We start from the raw sequence: 23,612 nt of genomic DNA, 5'->3' as shown, positions 1-23,612 counted from the left end.
ATTATAAGCATGCGCCACCACGCCCAGCTCCTAAATTTTATCCTTTATTTTTGAAACAGGGTCTCACTGAGTTGAAAAGGGCCTCACTAAATAGTTGAGGCTATCCGGGAACTACCATCCTCCTGTCTCAACCTCCCAAATGCTGGGATTACAAGTGTGCGCCACCATGCCCAGCTATTATTTATTTTTGAAACAGGGTTTTGTTAGGTTGACAAAAGTCTCACTACTTGCTGAGACTGTCCTCGAACCTGCAATCCTCCCTTCTTAGCCTTCAAAGTACTGAGATTACAGGCTTATGCCCCAGGCCTGGCTTACAGCATCTTACTTTTAAGGCAATGAGAGAACTGAGAGAAAAGTTGGACTTAAATTTAATTCAGCTCAACTTAACCAATAATGCTTTGTGTTCTATGCACTCTAAAGCCCAGAGACACTAAAATGACTAACGTACTTCCCTTGCCTGAGGAAATATACCATCACTGAAGAAGTAGGCAAACTTGTTTCTATGAAAGATGGCACACTGCTGTAATCTCAACTACTCAGGAGGCTGGGCAGGAGGGGAAGTTTGAGGCCAGACTGGTCAGCTTATAAAGACCCTGCCTTAAAATAAAAAGCCGGGAATATTGTTCAGTGGTAGAGCACTCGCCAGCATGCCAGAGCTCCTAGGTTCAATACCCAATATTGAGGGGGCAGGGGAAGTAGGGAAACTTATTATATGATGCAGTAAGGAGAGGCTAGAATGGAAGTGTGTTCCAAACACAGGAAGTATGTGGAAACACAATAAAGGTAGCAAATAATTCTGCCCCAGGGATAAGAGGTGAGCACAAGGTGGCCCTGGAGTTGGGTCTTTTTATTAGGGGTGCTAGGGATGGACCCAAAGGCTCACACATGCTAGACAAGCGCTCTACCAGAAGCTGGGTCTTACACTAGGCAGGTCTTACAAGAACTAGGCAGGAAAAGGGACAGTAACAAACCCTGCAGGCTATAGAAATGGTCCTTTTTAACCTAAATATTATCAAGAGTTATTTTTCTGATGTCTCAAAGAAACTTCTGTTTCAGTTGTTCAATAGCCACATGTAAAAATTACAGTGCCCACAAGCTTTCTGCCTTTTTTCTTTTTTTGGTGGTACTGGGTTTCCTGGAAACCCTTCTACCTCTGGGCTACACTCCCAGATCTATTTTTTATATTTTTATTTGGAAACAGGGTCTCTTAAGCCAGCAAGGCTGTCTTCAAACCTGCACGATCCTCCTGTCTCTACTTCCCAAGCACGGGGATTACAAGCGTGCGCCACCACGCCCAGCTGCTTTTTGCTCTTATAATACCGCCCTGAATTATAAAACCAAGATGCCGGGTGTGGTGGCTCATAGTTTATAATCCCAGTATTTGGGAGGCTGAAACAGGAGGAACACAGTTTAAGGACAGCCTCAGCTATTTAGTGAGGCCCTTTGCAACTCAGTGAGACCCTGTTTCAAAATAAAGAATAAGGGCCCAGCGTGGTAGCGCACGCTTGTAATCCCAGCGCTTGCGAGGCTGAGATAGGAGGATCACACAGGTTCAAAGCCAGCCTCAGCTACTGAGTGAGGCTCTCAGCAACTTAGACCCTGTTTCCAAATAAAGTATAAAATAGGTCTCGGAGTATAACCCAGAGGTAGAAAAGCCCCTGGGTTCCACCTCCAGTACCACAAAAACAAAACAAAGAATAAAAAAAAGGGCTGGTGGGAGTATCACTCAGAGGTAGAATGCCCCTGGGTTCCATCCCCAGTATCGTAGAAAGAAAAAAAAAAGACCAAGATTACTGACCAAGAAAATGATTTTGTCAGTAATCTATATGGGTGAGTAACCAAGAGGGAAAATAAAACAAAGATTTTTAAATGTTGTCACTTCAAAAATAGCAAAACTGGCCATAAAACCCGAGGGGGGAAAGTCCAATAAAATAAAGAGAATTTTAAATAATCCCACATACAGAAAAACATCTGAAAACCACTTAGTTAAAACACCATTACTAAATAGTCGTACTTAGGATTTTTGCGTGTGTGTGTGTGTGTGTGTGTGAGTGTGTGTGTGTTACTGAGGATGGAACCCAGGAGCATTCTTACTCCGAGCTACAACACCAGCTCTATTTTTTATTCTTTATTTTGAAACAAGGTCTAAGTTGCAGAGGGTCTCACTAAGAAGCTGAGGCTGGCTGTGAACCTGTGATCATCCCTTCTCAGCCTTTCATGTAGATGGATTACAAGTGTGTGACACCACGACCAGCTCATAATTAGGATCTTGAGTAAATACTGCAGTACTGTGCAGGATAAACTATTCCACAAGTGCAGGGCTCCCAATTCACTGGTTATAACAAACATCTAGAGATCAAAACAAGTTATTACTTCTAAAACATAATGGCCTCTTCCTTCCTCTGGATTTTTGCTTTACTTTAGTCTGTGGTCGGCTATATTCTAAGAACTTATATAAACTTAATTGCAAAGGCTACAGCTATTCTGCTAAGGAAAAGTTTTACATTTTCAGCCAGGCGTGGTGGCACACGCTTGTAATCCCAGCATTCGGAAGGGTGAGACCTAGAGGATCGCAGTTCGCAGACAGCCTCAGCTACTTAGTGAGGCCCTCAGCAACTCAGTGAGACCCAGTTTCAAAATAAAGAATAAAAAACAGGGCAGGGGGTGTAGCTCGGAGGTCAAATGCCCCTAGGTTCCATCCCCAGACCCGCAAAAAAAAGAAAAAAATTTCCTTCTGATATGAACTTTGGATAAATAAATAATCCAAACCATATCATTTAATCCAAAATCTAGGCCCAGGTTACCCTTTGCAGCTAAGTAAACTAAGGCATTGAAAAGTTTGTCCTGTCAGATGAGTTGGCAATGTTATCAATTTCTATTTGGCTCTAAGAGTCCAAGCTCTTCAACTACAAGAAGTTAGTTCTTTTGACAACCTGGAAATTTTACAATCTACTTTATTCAGGCTGCATTGAAGCCTTGCCCAGATTTGAGGGGCTCTATGCCAATTAAATTCTACTATAACTGGTCTGAGATCCATGAAGCAGGGAGGAAGGAAGGCAGGTAAGTGGTCAAATCAGGAAAAAGAAGACAATGATAGCTAGGCATGGTGGCTCACAGCTGTAATCCTAGTACTTGGGAGGATGAGCCAGAAGAATTGCAAGTTCTAGGCCAACCTCAGCAACTTAGGGAGGTCCTGTTTCAAAAGAAAAAATGTTTAAAAAGGCTGGGCATGTAACTCAGAGGTAGAATGCTCCAGTCTAATATCCAGAACCAAAAAGAAAGAGATGGAGAGAGAGAGAAGGAAGAAAATGACAAGATACTGGCCAAAATTAGCTCATCTACAACATGTGTCCCAAGATCATCAGGAATCTTACGTGGATGGAGGAGTTTCTCCTTCATTCTGAAAGGAGGAAATAAAATATAATAGCAAGAAAATAACACAGTCAGAACTTAGAAAAAATAAGTTGTCCTTCACTGCTCTACTAAAGCAACTAGCAGATGTTCATAAGAAAGCAGTGGGGCCTGCCAAAAAAGTGTCTATCACAAAAAACTTGGAAGACTGCCTTGTATCAGTCTCCCAACTCTACTCTCTAGGACACCTTTCTCCACACCTGAAAGAGGAGCTAGGTGTGGTGGCACACTCCTGTAATCCTAGCAAGTTGGAGGCTGAGGCAGGACGATCTCAAGTTTGAAGCCAGACTGGCCAATGTGGAGAAACCCTGTCTCATAAAAAATAAATAAAATTTAAAAAATAAATAAAAGGGTTGGGAATGTAGCTCAGTGATAGAGTGTCCCTATGTTAAATTCCAGCACCACCAAAAAAAAAAAAAAAAAAAAAATGAGGTCACCACCTGCTGGGAAAGGCTGTCATGGAATTGGGAATCTATTAAAGGGCTTGTCCTAGGAAACCATCCTATAAATGGCGATAACAAGCTAACCTGAAAGACTCATTTGACCCTCATACTTTTCCAACTCATACTATGTAATTCTTTTGCCTAGATGCATACAAGAATTACAGGTGAACTTCAAATGTGGTGGCTACTTCTTTAAAGAACTCTTTTTCTAAAGAGGAGTTCTAAAGTGAAAAGGTTTTCCCTAGAGTGAAAAGATCTTCAGTAATTAAGAAAAAGAACTTGGCAAACTAAACTGAAGGACCACCGGACGCTGAGAGAGGAAAGTGGACTGTCAGCGCTGAGGCCAGGGGCTGCCGCCTCGACCCCCACCGCAAACAAGTTTTCCCAAGGCTCTGGGATGGCTGAGGACTTGGGCCTCCTCCGGGGCGGGCGGGACACCCAGACCCGGGCCCACCATACTTTCTGTACCGCATTACAGCGGAACTGTAATAGGAAGGCCAAAGGCCAGTGCCCCAAGCCGGGCGCCTGGGCAGCAGCCATCGCCCAGCCACGCTTGAGAACAAGGGACCAGAGCCCGGGGACGTCCAAGGGGCTGTCCCGCTGAGCTCCGGGACCCGCAACTTCCCGCGCGGGGCTGCGGGGTCTCCGGCCCGCCCGCCCGCCGCCCGCGCTCACCGGGTCGCAGCTGGAGGCCGCCGTCGCGGCGGCTGCACCACAGCGCGCGCTCGCCCCGCTGCAGGATGTAGTGGTCCTTGGCTTGGAAGAGCTCCATGCCGGCCCCGCGCCCAGGGAGGCGGCGGCCCCGGCCCCGGGCCTGGCGGCGGGCCGCGGAGCGCACGGGGCGTCCGCGTCGGCGCGGCCGCCAGAGCCCGCCCTCAGGGAGCAGCCGGGGCCCGGGACGGCCAGGCGGCAGGCGGAGGAGCGCCCCGGGGCCGACCCGCCCGAGGAGAACGCGCCCCGGCGCGGCCGCCGAGGCCTCTCCCCCGCGCCGCCCTCCCCGGGCCCCTCCCCCTGCCGCCTCTTTCCGGGCGCCTTCCCGGCCCGCCGGCTCCGCCCCTCCCCTGGCCCCGCCCCGAGCCCGCCTCTGGCTCCTCCCCCGACGCCGCGCAGGCTCCGCCCCTCCGCTGGATCCTCCCCGCGCCTCGCAGGCCCCGCCCCGGACCCTCCGCCGGCGGCTCCCCGACGCCGCGCAGGCTCCGCCCCGGCCCCGCCCCGGCCCGCAGGCTCCGCCCCCCGTTGTTTCCTCCTCACGCCTTTGCCCTTCCAGCTCTCTTTCAGTGGGTGCCCGCAGTCAGCTTCTCCCCGACATCTCCTGGGTTTCTCCCCCAGCTCCTGCCCCGGGGTTTTCCTCCTCCCTCTTCTCCATCGGCCCCAGCTGCTCACGCTCCTCTCTAGGCCCTTCCACTAGTTGGCCCGCCTGCCCGCCTGCCCGCCCGCGGCCTCGGGCGGGCCCTGACCCTGGCTGAGTCAGGCTGGACTGGCCGGTTGCCCTCCTCGCGCGGCCTGGGGGGCGGAGGCCCGCTCCCGAGGCCTCTGCTCCCATGCCGGCGGCTTATTCATTCCTTCCAGTTGCCCCTGAAATAGGCCGAGTCCCTGCATCCTACTCCCCCTCGTGCGTTCCCCAAAGGCCTGAGAGCCCGCGGAAACTGAGCCAGAAGGGCGACCCAGGGGGCTGGTTGGGAGACTCCAGGCCCGTCCGGCTAGGCGGGCTAGGCTCTGCGGAGCACAGTTCTCTTCTGAGGTTTCCTATTAGAGCCTTGTAACTACGGGCGTGATGGTGCACACTTGTAATCCCAGCGCTCGGGAGGCTGAGACAGGAGGATCACAGGTTCGAAGCCAACCTCAGCTACTTAGGCTCTCAGCAACTTAGTGAGACCCTACTTCCAAATAAAGTATAAAATAGGCTTGGGAATATAGCCCGGAGGTAGAAAGCCCCTGGGTTCCTCCCCCAGTACCACACATGCACACAAAAAAGAGCCTTGTAACATTTGACAACAGAAGGAATACAATAAATGCACAATAATGAAGAGGAACTTGTAACAATAAAATACCCAAGTGTGGGCAGGACAGTCAAACAGCGGAGAGGAAAGGACAGAGGGCCGCTGCGTCCCAAAGTAAGCAAGATGGGTCTGAGAGGACTTCGTACCAGGGGTCAGTTAATGGAGTGGACAGGTGAGATGGCCAGGTGGTATCTTGAACAGAATGAATTTGTAGAACAAGACCCCCAGTCCACACCAGGCCCGCTCAACTGTGTGATCTCGGAGAAATCTTGTATCAGATGGCCACCAATGACCTTTAATCACTCTCCTGGTTTTTATAAATCAGTCTTTCACCTCTGCCTTCTCTAATGCCTTAGAGGTGGCAGATAAGGAAGGCAAGTGTGTGTGTGTGTGTGTGTGTGTGTGTGTGTGTGTGTGTGTGTGTGGTGCTGGGGGTTGAACCCAGGGGCATTCTCCAAGCTACACCCCCAGCCAGACCATTTTCTTCCTTATTTTGAAAGAGGGCCTCACTAAGTAGCTGAGGCTGTGGCAAACACCTACCCTCCTGCCTCAGCCTCCCAAGTACTGTGTACAAGCCTGGGCCACCACGCCTGGCCTAAGGGAGGTAATACTTTTAACCTAAAATTTAAAAATGTGAGGACCCAAAGTATGAAGAACTTCCACATTTCTAATGATTCCACCCACACTGATTTCATTGTTGAATTGCCGTAACACACACACGAAGTCCCACGACAACAAAATGTCCTGGAACCTTTCCCTGTAAGTACTGCGTTGGTGGGCTGCCCAGAGATCTCAACTAAGAGTTAGGGGGTTTGTGGTTACTGTATCAGATCTTTGTGATGTAATTTGGACGAAGATAATGAAGATCAGAAGTTTCAGCAGAACCACCCGTTTCATTTTGATTGCTGAATGCAGCCATGTGTTGTCTTTACTTAGCAAAAAGTGAGTAATGAGAAAGTCCCACGAAGGCAGCATGTCCTGCTAATTTCTTCGTTTTTATTTAATGAATCATATTGACGGATGTGAAGACAACAACGCTGTTTAAAACAACTGATTAGTTGATTTAAATTTTTCCTGATGTTTTAAATCAGTGGTTCCAAACCTAAGTACCTGGGAATCACCTGGGAGCTTTTCTAACATGCCAATTCTTGGACCTCAGATCAATTAAGGTAGAATTTAATTGGGGCAGGGTCCTGGCATTAGTGATTTTTCTAAGATCCCCAGCTGGTTCTAATGTACAGCTAGGATTAAGCTCCACTGTTTTGAATGAAATTAATTAGAAAAACTGCCTGACAGCAGCTTGGGGGAAAAAGAAATCAGTCAGTCATTAACTAATACCAGCATATGGGGTTGGTTACCTATTAATCCAGAGTTCATACGCAGTCCTCAGCAGAGAGGAAAGCCTGGCAGGAAGATGTTCCTCTAATCTGTGTGACCCAAATGTCTACTGTTCTCTCCCTTGGGCTCCAAAGGCAACAGGGTTTTGGTGGAGGCAAAGCCCTCGCCTGGCTGAGCAGAGGGAGGAAAGAGAAAATGCTTAGTTTGGACAGGAGTCTTCCCCAGTCTCCGGCCACAGTTGCTTTGCTCCCACTTTGGTTTGTTTGAGGGACCCCGCAGCTTCTCTCCTCCCTGGCTGGCTTCTCCGTCCTAGGTCTGCGGTTATTCCAACCTTCGTCATCCTCTTCCAGCTTTGAAATTCGAGGTCCTCCTGCCTGGTGTCACCCAGGTTAGAACAGAAAATTTATACAATGCTGCTCTACTTTTTAAAACAACAATGACCATATATGTGTGTATATATATATGTATATGTATATGTATATTTATACTGATTTACGTATATTCACTGAGGAGTTCCAGTCAGTTCTGTGTGATCTGGGCCAAGCTAATCTCTTTCTGTCTTAGGTTTGTTTGTTTTTTGTGGTATTAGGGGTGGAACCCAGGGGCATTCTATCTCTGAGGTATAGCCCCAGTCTGATGACCCCCAGTGAAACAGGGTCTCACTGAGTTGCAAAGGGCCTAAGTAGCTGAGGCTGTTCGTGAACTGAATCTTCCTGTCTCAGCCTCTCAAATGCTGGGATTACACTCCTGGCCTAGTCTATTTATTTATTTATTTATTTATTTATTTATTTTTGTGGTACCCAGGGCCTTTTCTACCTCCGGGCTATACTCCCAGACCTATTTTATACTTTATTTGGACACAGGGTCTCACTAAATTGCTGAGAGCCTCACTCAGTAGCTGAGGCTGGCTTCAAACCTGTATGATCCTCTGGTCTCTGCTTCCCGAATGCTGGGATTACAAGTGTACACCACCATGCCCGGCTTTTTTTTTTTTTTTTTTTTTTCTTTTGTGGTTCTGGGAATGGAACCCAGGGCATTCTACCTCCAAGGTACACCCCCAGACCTAGTTTTTATTCTTTACTTTGAAACAAGGTCTCACTAAGTTGTACAGGGCCTCGCTAAGTAGCTAAGGCTGGCCTCAAACCTGCAATCCTCTTGTCTCAGCCTCCCAAGAATTGAGATTACAAGTGTGCACCACCTCGCCCAGCTTCAGTTTCCATACTAAAAGGGATGATCACTAAGAGTTCTTCCAGCACTGAAATCGATGCATGCAAGGAAACATATTTACATAATTGATCCTACATAAATAATGATGGGGCTGGCCGTGGTGCTTCATGCCTATAATCCCAGTACTTGGGAGGCTGAAACAGGAGGACTGCAGGTTCAAAGCCAGCCTCAGCAACTTAGCAAGACCCTGTTTTATTGACTATATTTCTAGTCCATGTGATAATTAATTTTATGGGCCAATTGGACTACAAGATGCCCAGAGCTGATAAAACATGATTTCTGTGTGTGTGTGTGTGTGTGTGTGTGTGTGGTGTGTGTGTGTGTGGTATGTGTGTGTGTGTGTTTCCAGGAGAGATTAGTATTTAAATTGAAAGAATCAGGAGAGAAGTTGTCTTCACCTATGTAGGCGGTCACTATCCAATGGGCTAAGAGCTGGAATGAGACAAAAGGCAGAGGAAGGGCAAATTGCTTTCTGGGGGAACTGGGTCATCCATCTCCTACCCGCAGACATCTGAGCTGCTGGTTCTCAGACCTTCAGACTTGGACGAAGACTTATACATCAGCTTCTCTGGTTCTTAGGTCCCGGGGTTTGGATGTAAACTACACTACAGGCTTTCAAGTTTCTCTAGCTCATAGACAGCAGATCATGGGGCTCCCCCAACCCTCATGATCTCATAGCCAGCCCCTCGTAATAAATATGCTTCATAGGCCTATATGTGTACTAGCGTTCTGTTTCTCTAGTGAACTCTAGGGGCAGAATGCAATGAACTAAATGTAATGTGCCCCTAAATCCATGTGTTAAAGGCCTAAGGGCAAGGTGAGAGTATTAGAGACGAGGCCTTTGGGAGGTGAGTACCACATAAATGGGATTAGTACCCTTCTAAAAGATGACAGCCGGGCGTGGTGATGCATACTTGTAATCTCAGCATTTGGGAGGCTGAGACAGGAGGATCACAGTTCCAGGCCAGCCTCAGCTACTTAGTGAGGCCCTTAGCAACTCAATGAACTCTGTTTCAAAATAAAGAATAAAGCCAGAAATGTTGGCACACGCTTGTAATCCCCACACTTGGGAGGCTGAGACAGGAGGATTACACAGGTTTGAAGCCAGCTTCCACTACTTAGTGAAGCTCTCAGCAGCTTAGTGAGACACTGTTTCCAAATAAAGTATAAAACAGGTCTGGGAGATTCCACCCCCAGTACCACAAAAAAATAAAAATAAAAAATCAGACTGGGGTGTAGTTCGGAGGTAGAATGCCGCCAGGTTCCATCCCCCGTACCACAAAAAAAAAAAAAAAAAAAGAGATGTCAGCCAAGCATGTTGGTACTTGCCTGTAATCCCAGTACCTTTGAGGATACAAAAAGAGGGTTGTGCCGGGCGTGGTGGGCACGCTTGTAATCCCCCTGCTTGGGAGGCGGAGACAGGAGGATTGCACAGGTTCAAAGCCAGCCGCGCTGGCTTAAGAGACCCTGTTTCCAAATTTAAAAAAAGTATAAGATAGGTCTGGGAGTGTAGCCCAGAGGTAGCAAGGGTTTCCAGGAACCCCACTACCACCAAAAAAAAAAAGGAGGTTGCAGGTGTGAGGCCAGCATCAGCAACTTAACAAGACCCTGTTTCAACATAAAAAATGATAAGCCAGGGATGGTGGTGTACATCTGTAATCCTTAGGAAGCTGAAACAGGAGGAGTGCAGGTTTCAAGGCAAACTCAGCAACTTAGCAAGGCTTTCAGCTACTCAGGGAGATTCTGTTTCCAATAAAATTAAAATGGGCCTGGGTATATAGCTTGGAGGTAGACTGTCCCCTGGGTTCAAACCCCAGCACCACAAAAATAAATAAATAACATAAAAAATTAAAATTGGGCTGGAGTGTAGCTCAGAGGTAGAACTTCCCTGAGTACAATCCTCAGTACCAACAAATAAATAATTCTTTACCCTGTCCCTTGCTCCTTCCACCACGTAAGGACACAGAAAGAAAAATGTCCATCTATAAACCAGAAAACAGGTCAACATCACACACTGAATTTGCCAGCACCTTGACCCTGAGGATCCAGCCTCCAGAACTGCAGAAAATAAATTCCTGCTGTCTCGGTGTTTTTGTTCATTTTGGGTTTTGGTAGAAGATTGAACTCAGGGCATTCTACCTCTGAACTACACCCCCAGCCCTGTTTTATATTTATTTTGAAAGAGTCTCTCTAGGTTGCTGAGTCTCACTGCTTACTGAGGCTGTCCTCAAACCTGCGATCCTTCTGTCTCAGCCTCCCAAGTACTGGGATTTCAAGCGTGCACCACCACGTCCGGCTGTCGATTCCTGCCTTGTATAAGCAGCTACTCTATGTGTTTTGTTGTTAGCTTGCGTAGACAAAGATACATGCCAAACTTGACATGTGGCCAATGATCAGCCAATGTTTCATGGATTTTTATTTATTTATTTATTTATTTAATTATTTTTTGCAGGTCTGGGGATGGAACCTCCAGCATTTATTTATTTATTTATTTATTTATTTATTCATTTATTGAGGCACTGGGGATCAAACCCGGGGTATTCCCACCTCCGAGCTACACTCCCAGCCCTATTTTTTAGTCTTTTATTTTATTTGTTTATTTATTTATTTTTTGTGGGTTTGGGGATGGAACCCAGGGGCATTTGACCTTCGAACTACACACCCTACCATATTTTTTATTCTTTTTTTTTAATTTTTATTTATTTATTTATTTTTTAATTGGTGCACTGTATTCATACATCATAGTGAGATACAAACTTTTATAGACATACATGCACACATCACCCAGTCAGCCCCCACCTGATCCCCACCCCATTCTCTCCCCATCCCTCCTTCCCATGCTTGGCTTAGTGGTTGACATCTAGCATTATAGCAATTTATCCAAAATTAAAAATGATAATCTCACATAACCGTTTCATTTGTCTGATACCAAGCTTTTGATGACTTAAAGATAACATTTCAATATTTCTTTTTGCTTTCTTTCTTACCAGAGAATTTTTTTTTCTATTTTTTAGGTGAAACTATCATATATTTATATATTTATTTTTCATAAAAAAATCTATCCTAATATGGAATATGGACTCTAGATACCCAAAACGATCTTGAAAAAGAACAAAGCTAGAAGATATATATTTTCTGATTTCAAACCATATAAAGCTTTAATAATTGAAACAGTGTAGTACTGTTCTAAAGGCAGATATATAAACCATTGGAGTTAAGTACAAGCCTAGAGCTAAATTCTTCCCTATATTGTCAAGTTATTTTTGACAAGGTTTCCACGAACATTTGGTGGTGGAAATAATAATCTTTTAACTAAATATTGTTGAAAAATAATAATTACATGGAAAAGAATAAAATTGGACCCATACCTAATCCCATATACAATTATTAACTCAAAATAGATAAAAGACCTAAATATAAATCTTAAGACTATAAACTTTTAGAAGAAAATCTGGGTCATAAAACCTCACAACATTGAAATTGGCAGTGATTTCTTTGATATGATTTCAATGGCACAGGCAACAGAGGAGTATACAAACTCCCTAAAAAAAAATTGTATATCCAAAGACAATGTAAACAGAGTTAAAAGTTACTAATAGAATTGGATAAAATATTTCCAAATGCTATATCTGAAGGTATATTAATATTCCAACTAGAAATCCTAAAAATTAACAACAATAAAGGCAAACAATACCATTTAGAGATAGGTAAAAGACTAACATAAATAATGAATCTCCACAGATAACCAATCTTAGTTGTCTGTTAGATGGAGAATCTTGTTTCTCTGGTTCTGGTGTGTGCTACCTTTTTCTTCTTTGTAGTTAATCTCTTTGAGTATTTTCTCTAGTGCTGGTTTTGAAGACATAAATTCCTTCAGTTTCTGTTTGTCATGGAAGCTTCTTATTTTTCCATCTAATTTGATAGAAAGTTTTGCTGGGTAGGAAATTTTTTGCTGGAATCTTTTTTTTTCAGAGTTTGGAATATGTTACTCCAAGCCCTTCTGGCTCTCATGACTTGGTTTGGGAAGTTTGGAGTGATTCTAATTTGTTTGCCTCTGAATGTCACTTGGCCCTTTGTTTTTGTTGCCATTAAGATTCTCTGCTTGGCTTCCACATTGGTCATTTTGACAATTATGTGGCGTGGGGATCCTCTTCTCCGATCCTGTCTAAAGGGAGTTCTATAAGTTTCCTGGACCTGTGTATCAACCTCTTGCTCTATGTTTGGAAAATTTTCTGCTATTACTTCCTTGAAGAGATTGTTGATCCCTTTGGTTTCACTTTCTTTTCCCTCCTCTATTCCAATTATTCTTAGGTTAGCTCTCTTAAAATGGGCCCATATTGCCGGGCATGGTGGCGCACGCTTGTAATCCCCGCGCTTGGGAGGCAGAGACAGGAGGAGTGTGCAGGTTCGAAGCCAGCCGTGCGCACTGGCTTAGGAGACCCTGTTTCCAAACAAAAATGTAAAAGTAGGTCTGGGAGTGTAGCCCGGAGGTAGAAGGGCTTCCAGGCACCCCAGTACCACCAAAAAAAAAAAAAAATGGGCCCATATTTCTTCAATGTCAGATTCCTGCTGTCGGATATTTTTTTCTAGATTAGAAACTATGCATTCATTTTTGGAATGATCATCTTCTAAGAGCGAGATTCTGTTTTCCATGTGGTCTAATCGGTTGTTCATGCTTTGAATTGAGGCCTTTACTTCATTAATTGCATCCTTTATCTCTTTTTGGCTCTCTCTGAGTTCTTTTCGAAGCACCTCTATTATTTCTACAGTTATTTTCCTGATTTGATCTTCTAGAAATCTGATTTTCTGTTTTATTGGGTTCTGATGTTGTGGGGTTGTGGGCATTCATTGCTCCAGTATTATTCCTCTTTCTCATGATTTCGGAAGTTTGTGCCTTCTCTGAGTTCTTTCCCTTGGGTCACTATGACTTCACTTAAGGTGTTCTGGATCTCGAGTCAGTAGTATCTCAGACCCCACTACTCCTTTACTGGGTTGTATCACAGAGTCTCCAACCCAGGGAGTAGATAGAGGCTGCTTTAGACTATGGGGGGTGCCAGGTTGCACGTTCTCCTATGGTGTGATATCTCTGCCACCGCCACTCCCCCACTGGGTCAAGTCCCAGGGAGTACAGTACTGGGATTTCTCCTCTGTGGCCCGCAATTTGACTCACTGTTGTTGAGTGCGCAGATGTAGCTGTACTGGACTCGGTGAATTCACTGCTGCTGCCGCCGGTGGCAATATGGCGCCACTGCTACGCCCTTGGCCATGAGGCTGGCGTATTTTTTCTTCTCTGGTTTTGAGATCCACTCTGAGTCCCTGCAGCGTGTGCTGAGCTCAGCCACTAGGAGCTTTAGATGCTCCCTGCGCCGAAAGATCCCGCCTGGCTGTTTCGCAGCGGCTCACCTCGGCTTGCTGTAGCCGCCCGGTGAATTCGCCGCTGCCGCCGGCAGTATGGCGCTGCTGCTGCGTCCTCAGGCGTGAGGCCAATGTATCTCCTCTGTGGCTCTGAGCTCTGTTCTCAGTCCGCTTTCTCTCTGGAGCCTGGTGATTTTTTTCTTTCTCTGGTGATGGTGTTTTCTGGCTATGAAAGGCACTGATTTTGTGGTAATGGAGATTGGTTGTTAGCGGGGCTCTTAAGCCCCGCTTTTCTCGGTCGCCATCTTCCCGGAAGTTTTTCTATTTTTTATTCTTTATTTTGAAACCTGGTCTTACTGAGTTGCAGAGGACCTAAGTAGCTGAGGCTCTCCACGAACTGTGATCCTCCTGTCTCAGGCTCCCAAATGCTGGGATTACAAGTGTGCGCCACCGCGCCCGGCTATGTATGTTTCATGGATTTGTCTGCCTCCTTGTATGGCTTTATTAAGGCCAATTGGAAATTGTAACTACTATTTTAGAGCCCTTTGACATACATAAAATAATTCAACTGAGAAACATCATTGACCAAAAAAGGGGAAAGTGCATCATGAAGAGACTGTTATGTAGAGACAAATCAACCTAAAAGACAGAGCTTGCTTTTGCTTAATGTAGAAGACCGCACGTGTGTGTGTGTGTGTGTGTGTGTGTGTGTGTGTGTCTGTGTGTGTGTGTGTTGTTACGAGGGCTTGAACCCAGAAGGATCCTAGCTCTGAGCTAGACTCCCAGCCCTTTTTATTTTTGAAATAGGGACTCACTAGGTTGCTGAGGCTGTCCTCGAACCTGTGATCCTCCTGTCTTAGCCTTCCAAGTACTGGGATTATAGGCATGTGCCACTCTACCCAGCTACTTTTATTCTTTAAGGGTTAATAACTACTGGCTTTGGAGATGGAACCCAGGGGCATTCTACCTCCAAGCTCTACCCCCAGCCCTACTTTTTATTCTTTATTTTGAAACAGGGTCTCACTGAGTTGCAAAGAATAGTTGAGGCTGTCTTTGAACCACGATCCTCCTGTCTAAGCCTTCCAAGTGCTGGGATTACAAACATGTGCCACCACGCCCGGCTACTACTGACTTTTTAACTGTATTCCCTGATAAAATTGTCAAGGAACCAAGTTATTGTTTACAGTAGCTTAAAATTTTTCTCTCGTGTGTATGTGTGTGTGCGTGCGCGCGCGCGTGTGTGTGTGTGTGTGTAAAAGAGTGCACAAATGTACTTTTTGCATTTAATATTTTTCCTCTCTTCTTTTGCAGAAGGAAGTTAACTAGCTTTTTTTTTTTTTTTGGCCGTACTGGGGATGGAACCCAGGGTCACTCTACCTCCAAGCCACACCCCAGCCCTATTTTTTATTCTTTGTTTTGAAACAGGGTCTCACTGAGTTGGAAAGGGCCTCCCTAAGTAGTAGCTGAGGCTGGTTGCAAACTGCCTGCGATCCTCCTGTATCAGCCTCCTGAATGCTAAGATAACAAGCATGTGCCACCCCACCCGGCAGAAGTTAACTAGCTTTTTACAAGTAATTATTTCATATTTGTCTAAACCCAGCTGTCTCTAATTTCCTCTCTGTTATGTATTTACTTTTTAATTTTAGAAAGATAGTTTTTTAATTAGATAGTTCTAAATAAGCTAATGTAGAAAAGGTACAATTTAAGAGGTACACTGTAAAATAGAAGAAAAATCCAACTTGCAGATTTTTTTTTTTAAACTGGTACTGAGGATTGAACCCCAGGGGATTCTACCTCCATGCTATACCCCTAGCCGTGTGTGTGTGTGTGTGTGTGTGTGTGTGTGTGTGTGTGTGTGTGTTTTACTGGGAATTGAACCCAAAGGAATTCTACCCCTAAGCTATGCCTACATCTTTTTTTTTTTCTTTTTTTTTTTTTTTGCGGTACTGGGGGTCGAACTCAGGGGCATTCTACCTCCGAGCTACACCCCTAGCCCTACTTTTGATTCTCTATTTTGAAACAGGGTCTAAGTTGCAGAAGGCCTCATTAAGTAGCTGGGCATGGCGCCACACTCCTGTAATCCTAGTACTTGTGAAACGAAAGCGGGAGGATCACAGGTTGGAGGACAGCCTCAGCAATTTAGAAGGACCCTCAACAACCCAGTGAGACTCTTTTTCAAAATAAAAAAGGAGCTGGGCGTAGTGGCACTTGCTTGTAATCCCGGTACTTGGAAGGCTAAAACAGGAGAATGGCAAGTTTGTGGCCAGCCTCAGATATTTAGTGAGGCCCTCTGCAACTTAGTGAAACCCTGTTTCAAAATCAAGAACAAGAAATAGAGCTGAGCTTGGAGGTACAATGCCCCTGGGTTCCACCCCCAGTACCGGAAAAAAAAAAATAGGGCTGGGGGTGTACCTTGGAGGTAGAGAGCCCGTGGGTTCGATCCTCAGTACTGCAAAACAAAATAATAATAAATAATAAATAAATAAAAAGGGCTGGGAGTGTAGTTTAGGGGTAGAATGCCCTAGAGTTCCATCTTCAGTACCACTACACACACACAAAAGAGAGGAATGGGAAAGAGATTATATTTTTATAGGCTCAGAACATTTCTGAAACAAAGCACAAAGTGTGGTCACCCCTAAGGAATAGAAATGGGGAAAGGGGCAAAAAGTAGGAATCAGAAATGTAGGAAGGAAGGTAGAGATTTTCCTTTTTATGTTCCTGAACACTATTATATTCACTATTTATATTCCTGAACACTGTGTGTGTGTGTGTGTGTGTGTGTGTGTGTGTGTGTGATACTGGGGGTGGAACCCAGGGGCTTTTCTACCTCCGGGCTATACTCCCAGACCTATTTTCTATTTTATTTGGAAACAGGGTCTCACTAAGTTGCTGAGAGCCTCACACAGTAGCTGAGGCTGGCTTCGAACCTGCGCGATCCTCCTGTCTCAGCCTCCCAAGCGCGAGGATTACAAGTGTGCGCCACCATGCCCGGCTTAACTAGGTGTTTTTTTTTTTTAAATAAAAGCATATAGTTAAAAAATAAAAATAGCCGGGCGTGGTGGCACACACTTGTAATCCAGCGTTTGGGAGGCTGAGATAGGAGAATCGCGCAGGTTCGAAGCCAGCCTCAGCTGGCTTAAGAGACCCTGTTTCCAAATAAAATATAAAATAGGTCTGGGAGTGTAGACTGGAGGTAGAAGGCCTCTGTGTTCCATCCCCAGTACCACACACACAAAAAAAGAACCCTAGTTAGTTATGTGTATGTCTGTGTGTGTGTCTCTCTCTCTCTCTCTCTCTCTCTCTCTCTCTCTCTCTCACACACACACACACACACACACACACACACACACACACACACACATATTTTCTCCACCACATCCAAAGATATGTTTTTAGGCAGTTGATTTCCTAAGGCCATAGAACCTTTTGCCTTTGCACACTGGGAGTCCAAAGGCATAACCCGCTCATTCTTCATACTCTGCTTAATGTTTTCTTGGCTTTCCTAAGGCTTTAAATGCTGTCAAAGTGAGGTACAGTTAAGGATGTAAACCACCTTTGTATGCGGTACACTCTTCAGTAGATTATATAAAGAACAAAGCTTTTCCTCCCATCTTTCTCAGCGATAGTGATGGTGTGCTTTGTGACGCCTCTGCCAACAGCAGTTGTCAGACTGATGGCCTGTCGGGGCCTGCACCATCACAAGTCAATAGCGCTTGTCAGAAATGCCTGTTAGATAATCACGGTAGAGATTTTTCAAACAATCTTTGCACTGCACCAGAAAACAACAGGGTGGGAATTACTTGTGCGGATAGTCTGTATATCCTTGGAAAAACTGCCCAATAGATTCTGAACCTGTTGTTTCTTCTCCAGCTTAAAGAAAATAACATCTTACAGTGTTTTACCATTTTGTAAGAGTAGCTCTGAGTGACAAGTATATTGGGGGTTTGGGTTTTCGGATTACTACGCCATCTTTCCCTTCAATTTTAGAGTAATCCTTCAGTGGACCTGAAGAAATGCACGAACGCGGTGGTTGGTGTGGGGTGTGGGGAGGGTTTGGGTACCTCTTGGTTAGATGAGCAGAGGCACAGGGGCGGTGTTTAGGGGGGCAGATGAGAGCGCAATGTGACTTGCCAAACTTACAAGATGGTGTTTTTAACCCTGAGGAGTAACCAGGGATCCGGTGCAAAAAATGTGGTAAATACATTTTCAAAACAAGGCTGTCGCTCTCATTTCAGGATTAGAGTGTCGCTAATTCTCAAGTTTGGCAAGATGCTAACATTTAAGTGACCCCAACAGTGCCTCATTTTTTGCAGCTTTTCTCAGTGCTATTCTCTGGTTTAATTAAATAGGAATTCTAACCTGAATGCACGATGTTTACCGAGTAGCCACACAAAGGGTTCAGCTAAGACCAGCATTGAGGTTTAAAAAAAAAGTCCATTCTATATCATTAAAAATAATTTAAAGCCAGACTTGGTGGTGCGCGCCTGTAATCCCAGAACTCAGGAGGCTAAGAAAAGAGGATTACAGGTCCGCAGCGAGCTTAGCAGCATAGCAAAAGGCCCTCCACAGCTTGGTGAGACCCTGTTTCAAAAAGCATAAATAAGCCAGATGTGGTGGCCCAGGCTTGTTATCCCAGTACTTGAGAGGCTGAGATAGGAGGATCTGGGTTCACAGACAGCCTCAGCTACTTAGTGAGGCCCTTCGCAACTTAGTGAGACCCTGTTTCAAAATAAAGAATAAAATAGGGCTGGGGGGTATAGCTCAGAGGTAGAATGCCACTGGGTTAAATTCCAAATGCCACAAAAATAAATAAGTAAATAAATAAATAAATAAAACAGTCTGGGAGTATAGCTCAAAGGTAGAATGTCCCTGGGTTCAATCCCCAGTACCACAAAAATAAATCAAAAACAATTTGAGAAAAGTCAAGCATTTTGTTTGTATTTTTTTGCTGTCTGCAAACTGAGATCCTTCTGTCTCGGCTTCCCACTGTTAAGATTACAAGTGTGCACCACCACGCCCAGCTTGTACATTTTTAAAAAATCTTATTTCTTGTTTCTTATTTCTTTTCTTCCCACCTTCTGTTCCTATAGCACAAGGACCAGCCTATTTCTCCTCTCAGAACTCCACCAGACATCACTCCTCTCTCGGCCTCTTTCCAGCTATTTATTGTGAAGTGTAACCAGACCACTGAGGGCAGTTTCCCCTTGCAAGACCTGGCCTTCTTTGAAAGGTAGGGGAGGGGAAGCCAAGCCCGCAACCCTCTAGCTACAGGGAAAAGGGGAAAGCTGGGGACACTAGGCCATTAACAAAGTCTATCTCCTCGCCTCAGCAGGAACAGATCTTCCTTTTGGGAGTCGGGAAAAGTATTTTCATTTTGAATGGGAACAAAATGTAGCTGTCAGTTTTATTGGGGGCCTTTCCATGCAAAGGCCACAGACTAGTCCATGGACTTTCCTATAGTGATTCTGACTGTCACCAAGAGTCTGGTTTAGAGGCAGACAGCAGGTTTCAGGGGCTGAGAGCCACCCGCAGAGAGGGACAAGCTGGGCCCTGATGCGGTTCCCCAGAGCCCCAGCAGCCCCTGTTTACTGCTAACCCAGCCAATTAGGACCAAATTACTCTCTGTGCTGCCTGTGGAACTTGGCCCTGAGGGATCCAGGGGGACAGAGGGAGGCAGGTGAGCAGAAAGGATGCAGCAAGGCCGGGTCTCTGAGGGGAAGCCTGCTGTCTGCTTGGTCTTGGTCTCCTCCACCCACCTCAGCCTCGGTGAGCAGACGTGCTTGCTAATGGTGGAGACCTCCTGTTGACACCGGGCCCCAGCCCACCTCCCCAGGTGACCAGCCAGACCTGCTTAGGCAACTGTCCCAGCTCTTCAATGTCAGTTTCCCTCCTGTAGAATGGGGATAAAAATCTAAATTTTTCTTCACAGGATTAAATGAAGCAAAAGTCTTTGAGCTAGATGTAGTGCTGCACAATTATAATCCCAGCTGCTCGGGAGGCTGAGGCAAAGGATCAGAAGTTCAAAACCAGCCTTGGCAACTTAGCTAGACCCTGTTTCAAAATAAAAGAGTTGGTTTGTAGCTCAGTGGGACAACACCCTTGGGTTCAAGCCCCAGTATGGGGAAGAGAGGGTCTTTGAAAGGGTGCCCTAAACTATAATGTGTTACCAAATGTTATTTTACAATTAAAAATCTGCTTTATAGCCAGTGCTAGGATACATTTCTGTAATCCCAGTGACTCAGAAGGCTGAGGCAGGAGGACCACAAGTCTGAGACCAGCCTGGGCAACTTAGGGAGAACCTTTTTCAAAATAAAAGTGTTTCAGCTGGGTGTGATTGCACAGACTTGTAATCCCAGTACTTGGGAGGCTGAGACAGGAGGACAGCAGGTTCATGGCCAGCCTCAGCTACTTGTGAAGACCTCTGCAACTTAATGAGACCGTGTTTCAAACTAAAGAATGAAAAGTAGGGTTGGGGTATAGCTTGGAGCTAGACTATCCCTAGGTTCCATCCCCAGTACCACAAAAAATGAAAATGTTTTAGCCAGGCATGGTAGTACACACTTGTAATCCCAGTACTTAGGAGGTGGAAACAGGAGGATCACAAGTTCAAAGACAGCCTCAGGCAGTAGTCTGGAACTCAATCCCTAGTATTGTTTAAAAAAAAGAGAGAAAAATAAAAATAAAATCTACTTTATGTATAAAGTTTCCCTCCAAATTCACTTGATAGATTCCTAACAGTTTAATACTATAGTGTGAACGTGTAAATGTGTATAAACGTATAGCTATCAGTATACATGATTTTGATGTTTTAGCTCAAATCACATCATTGGAAAGTGAGAGTAGTAGACTTTAATATTTAGCTATAAGGTGGATGTTGACCTTGATTCCCAACCAAAGACAGAGAGTGCGCCCTTGAAGCTTAAGCTTCAAGACCTTAAGCTTCAAGATCACCTTAAGTTTCAAGATCACCAAAATCCTGCTTCTCTGTTTTCTATTTTGTTTTCTTTCTGAGGACCTCTCATATTTGAAAGAGCCTGAGGTACCACTAAGCTTGCCCCCAGCACTAGCATAAAAGAACTTTCTGTGCTCCTCCCTCCTGGGAGGATGGAGGCCTGTTCACCATCGTTCCTCCAGTGTCCTTCCTCTGATGATGTTCCTGTCACTTTAGCCCCGCCCCTCTCCTGAGCTCCTACTTTGTGCTCTCTCTGGGGCACTAGTAATCACAAAGCTGGATGCACACACACACACACACACACACACACACACACACACACACACACTTCTACTAGGAAACTATGTTCAAGCATGGCACCCTTGTTTGCAATGACTCAGCCGCAGCTCTTCTGGGTTCACGCAGAGCCCTGAGAGTGAAAACAGAGAGGGAGAATCTTCGATTCAATACATTAGGGCTATAGATTTTCCAGGAGTGGATTCAAACGTCCTGTTAATAGGAGGAGAGTGTTTTCCTGTGCGATGTTAGACTGGTCGTCTTCGGAAGAACTGTAACACTCAGTGGCAAGGTGTGCTTGTCCTTGGGCGATTCAGGAGGAACATGGCCACAGACATTCCAGGTCAATGCACTGCCTGGAATGTACCACAGTCCTCCCCACCTGAGGAATCCATGCTCACTACCCCATCAGAGCCATCCGAGCTGAAATGGTAGAGAAGCCCGAAGTGGTAGAGATTTCAGGAGAGCCGGGGAGATCCAGGACAGGTCCTAAACTGTGGAAAGGGGTGAAATTGTATGTCTGCTTATCTCTGTGTGTGTATGTGTGTGCATGTGTGTGTGTACTGGGGATTGAACCCCAGTTATTCCACTCTGAGCTAGATCCCCAAGCCTGTTTTGTTGGTTTTTTTGTTGTTGTTGTTCTTTTTTTTTTTTTGGGGGGGGGAGAATTGAAACCAGAGGCCTTCTACCTCTGAGCTATATTCCCAGCCCTAATTTTTATTCTTTATACCCCCAGCCCTATATTTCATTCTTTATTTTGAAACAGAGTCTCACTGAGTAGCTGGGGCTGGCCGTGAACCTGCAGTCTTTCTATCTCAGCCTCCCAAATGCTTGGATTACAAGTGTGCACAAGCACATCTAGCTCAGGGGTAGAATTTCCAAAGCAGGGTTTGGAGGCATCACACTGGGAAGGAGAACGAAGGAGGGCAGGTGTTTCAGTCCTGCTTCTCACTGCTGTGACCCAAAATACCTGATGACCACAACTTAGAGGAAAGATTTATTTGTTCACAGTTCTGGAGGTTTCAGAGGCTATAGTCCATGTTAGGCCAGGTTATACCTGTGAGCGCAGAGAAAGTGCAAGGGCTTTGCTCCCATACCACAGAGGCCGGAAGTAGAAAGAGCTAGAGAAGGGGGCCCGTGGACTTATATATAGTCACACTCCCAGTGGCCTACCACCTCCAGTCACACCCCACCCGCCTAGGTTACCACCCAATAAATCCATTGCAATGATTTTCTACTGATGAGATTAGACTTTCATGATTTAATTATATCACCTCTGAATATCAATGCTTGGACTCTTCAGAGAAGTCTGAGCTAAATCATAACAGCAGGAAACAGGATTTAGAAAACATGTACCATTCATTCAGAATGTTCCCTGAAGGCCTTAACTGAGAGGCATAACCTACCCCTCCCCAAACTCACTTTCAATGGTATGAGCAAAAAAGTAAGTTAGATAAAGGTATGGTTTTCAGCCGTATCACTAGATAGCTTTAGGCTGCTTATGTGATTGTGATTGTGTGTGTGTGTGTGTGTGTGTGTGTGTGTGTGTGTGTGTGTGTGTGTGTGTTTACTGGGGATGAAACCCTTCTACCTTTGAGCTACACTCCCAGACCTATGTTATATTTTATTTGGAAACAGGGTCTCTTAAGCCAGTGCGGCTGGCTTCGAACCTGCGCAATCCTCCTGTCTCCACCTCCCAAGCACAGGGATTACAAGCGTGCGCCACCATGCCCAGCTCTTGTGTGACATTTTAATAAAAGCACCAGCTTCTACTGGGCGTGGTGGCACACACTTGTAATCCCAGCATTCAGGAGGCCAAGACTGGAGGATCGCGGTTCGTAGGCAGCCTCAGCTATTTAGTGAGGCCCTGGGCAACATAGTGAGACCCTGTTTCAAAATAAAGAATAAAAAATAGGGCTGGAGGTATAGCTCGGAGGTAGAATGCCCCTGGGTTCCATCCCCCACTACCTAAAGAAAAGAAAAAGAAAAAAAAATATATATCATGAAGAAAGGTCTTTGCAGACGTTATTTAGGATAGTATCCTGAATTACCTAGATGGGCCCTAAATGCAATCACATGCATCCTTACCAGAGGGAGGCACAGGGAGATGCGACACCCATAAAGAAGGTGAGGTGAAGAAACAGCTGCGATCTGAAGATGCTGGCCCTGAAGATGGGTGTGATTTGGCCTCAAGCCAAGGAAAGTGCTAGCTCCCAGGGCTGGAAGAGCCAAGGAACAGCCTGGAGCAAGGTCCTGTGGACACCTTAATTTCAGCCCAGTGAGACTGACTGTGGATTTCTGAGCTCCAGAACTATATGAGAATAAAAGTGAGTGGCCTTATACCACTAGATTTACGGTAATTTGTCACAGCAGCTGCAGGAAACAAATGCAGCTCCCATCAGGATTCTGTTTGTGTTTGGTCTGGCTTTTCATTATCAGCCATTGTGATGATTACCAGCGGGTTACTAGTGGGGACGACCTTTGGTGCCAGGACCCTGCTAATGTGTAGGAGACTATAGTCATTTGCTAGGGCTGCCACAAAAATGACCACAAACTTGGTGGCTCAAAACAGCAGAAATTTATTCTCTCACAGTTCTGGAGACCAGAAGT

General features: G+C 45.5%; 1 protein-coding gene across 3 annotated transcripts in view; it reads right to left on the bottom strand.

Moving 5' to 3' along the window:
* The window catches only part of INPP5F (inositol polyphosphate-5-phosphatase F), a gene marked incomplete at both ends in the record, with an annotated part of 123,055 nt that extends 118,429 nt beyond the window's left edge, over positions 1-4,626 (bottom strand). For 2 of the 3 annotated variants that reach the window (XM_080694539.1, XM_080694540.1), the window contains one exon: positions 4,530-4,626. In XM_080694539.1, coding sequence (XP_080550665.1) covers positions 4,530-4,626 — 97 coding nt within the window. Of the gene's footprint in view, positions 1-4,475 lie in introns of all 3 variants that reach the window. The other variant, XM_080694538.1, reaches the window with a different exon arrangement.
* Positions 4,627-23,612: the final 18,986 nt, after the last annotated feature.

The sequence above is a fragment of the Muscardinus avellanarius genome, assembly GCF_963383645.1.
Source record: "Muscardinus avellanarius genome assembly, chromosome: 4".
Classification (NCBI taxonomy): Eukaryota; Metazoa; Chordata; class Mammalia; order Rodentia; family Gliridae; genus Muscardinus; species Muscardinus avellanarius.
Note: the sequence above shows the minus strand (reverse complement) of the source record. Positions and strands in the feature narration are given on the sequence as shown.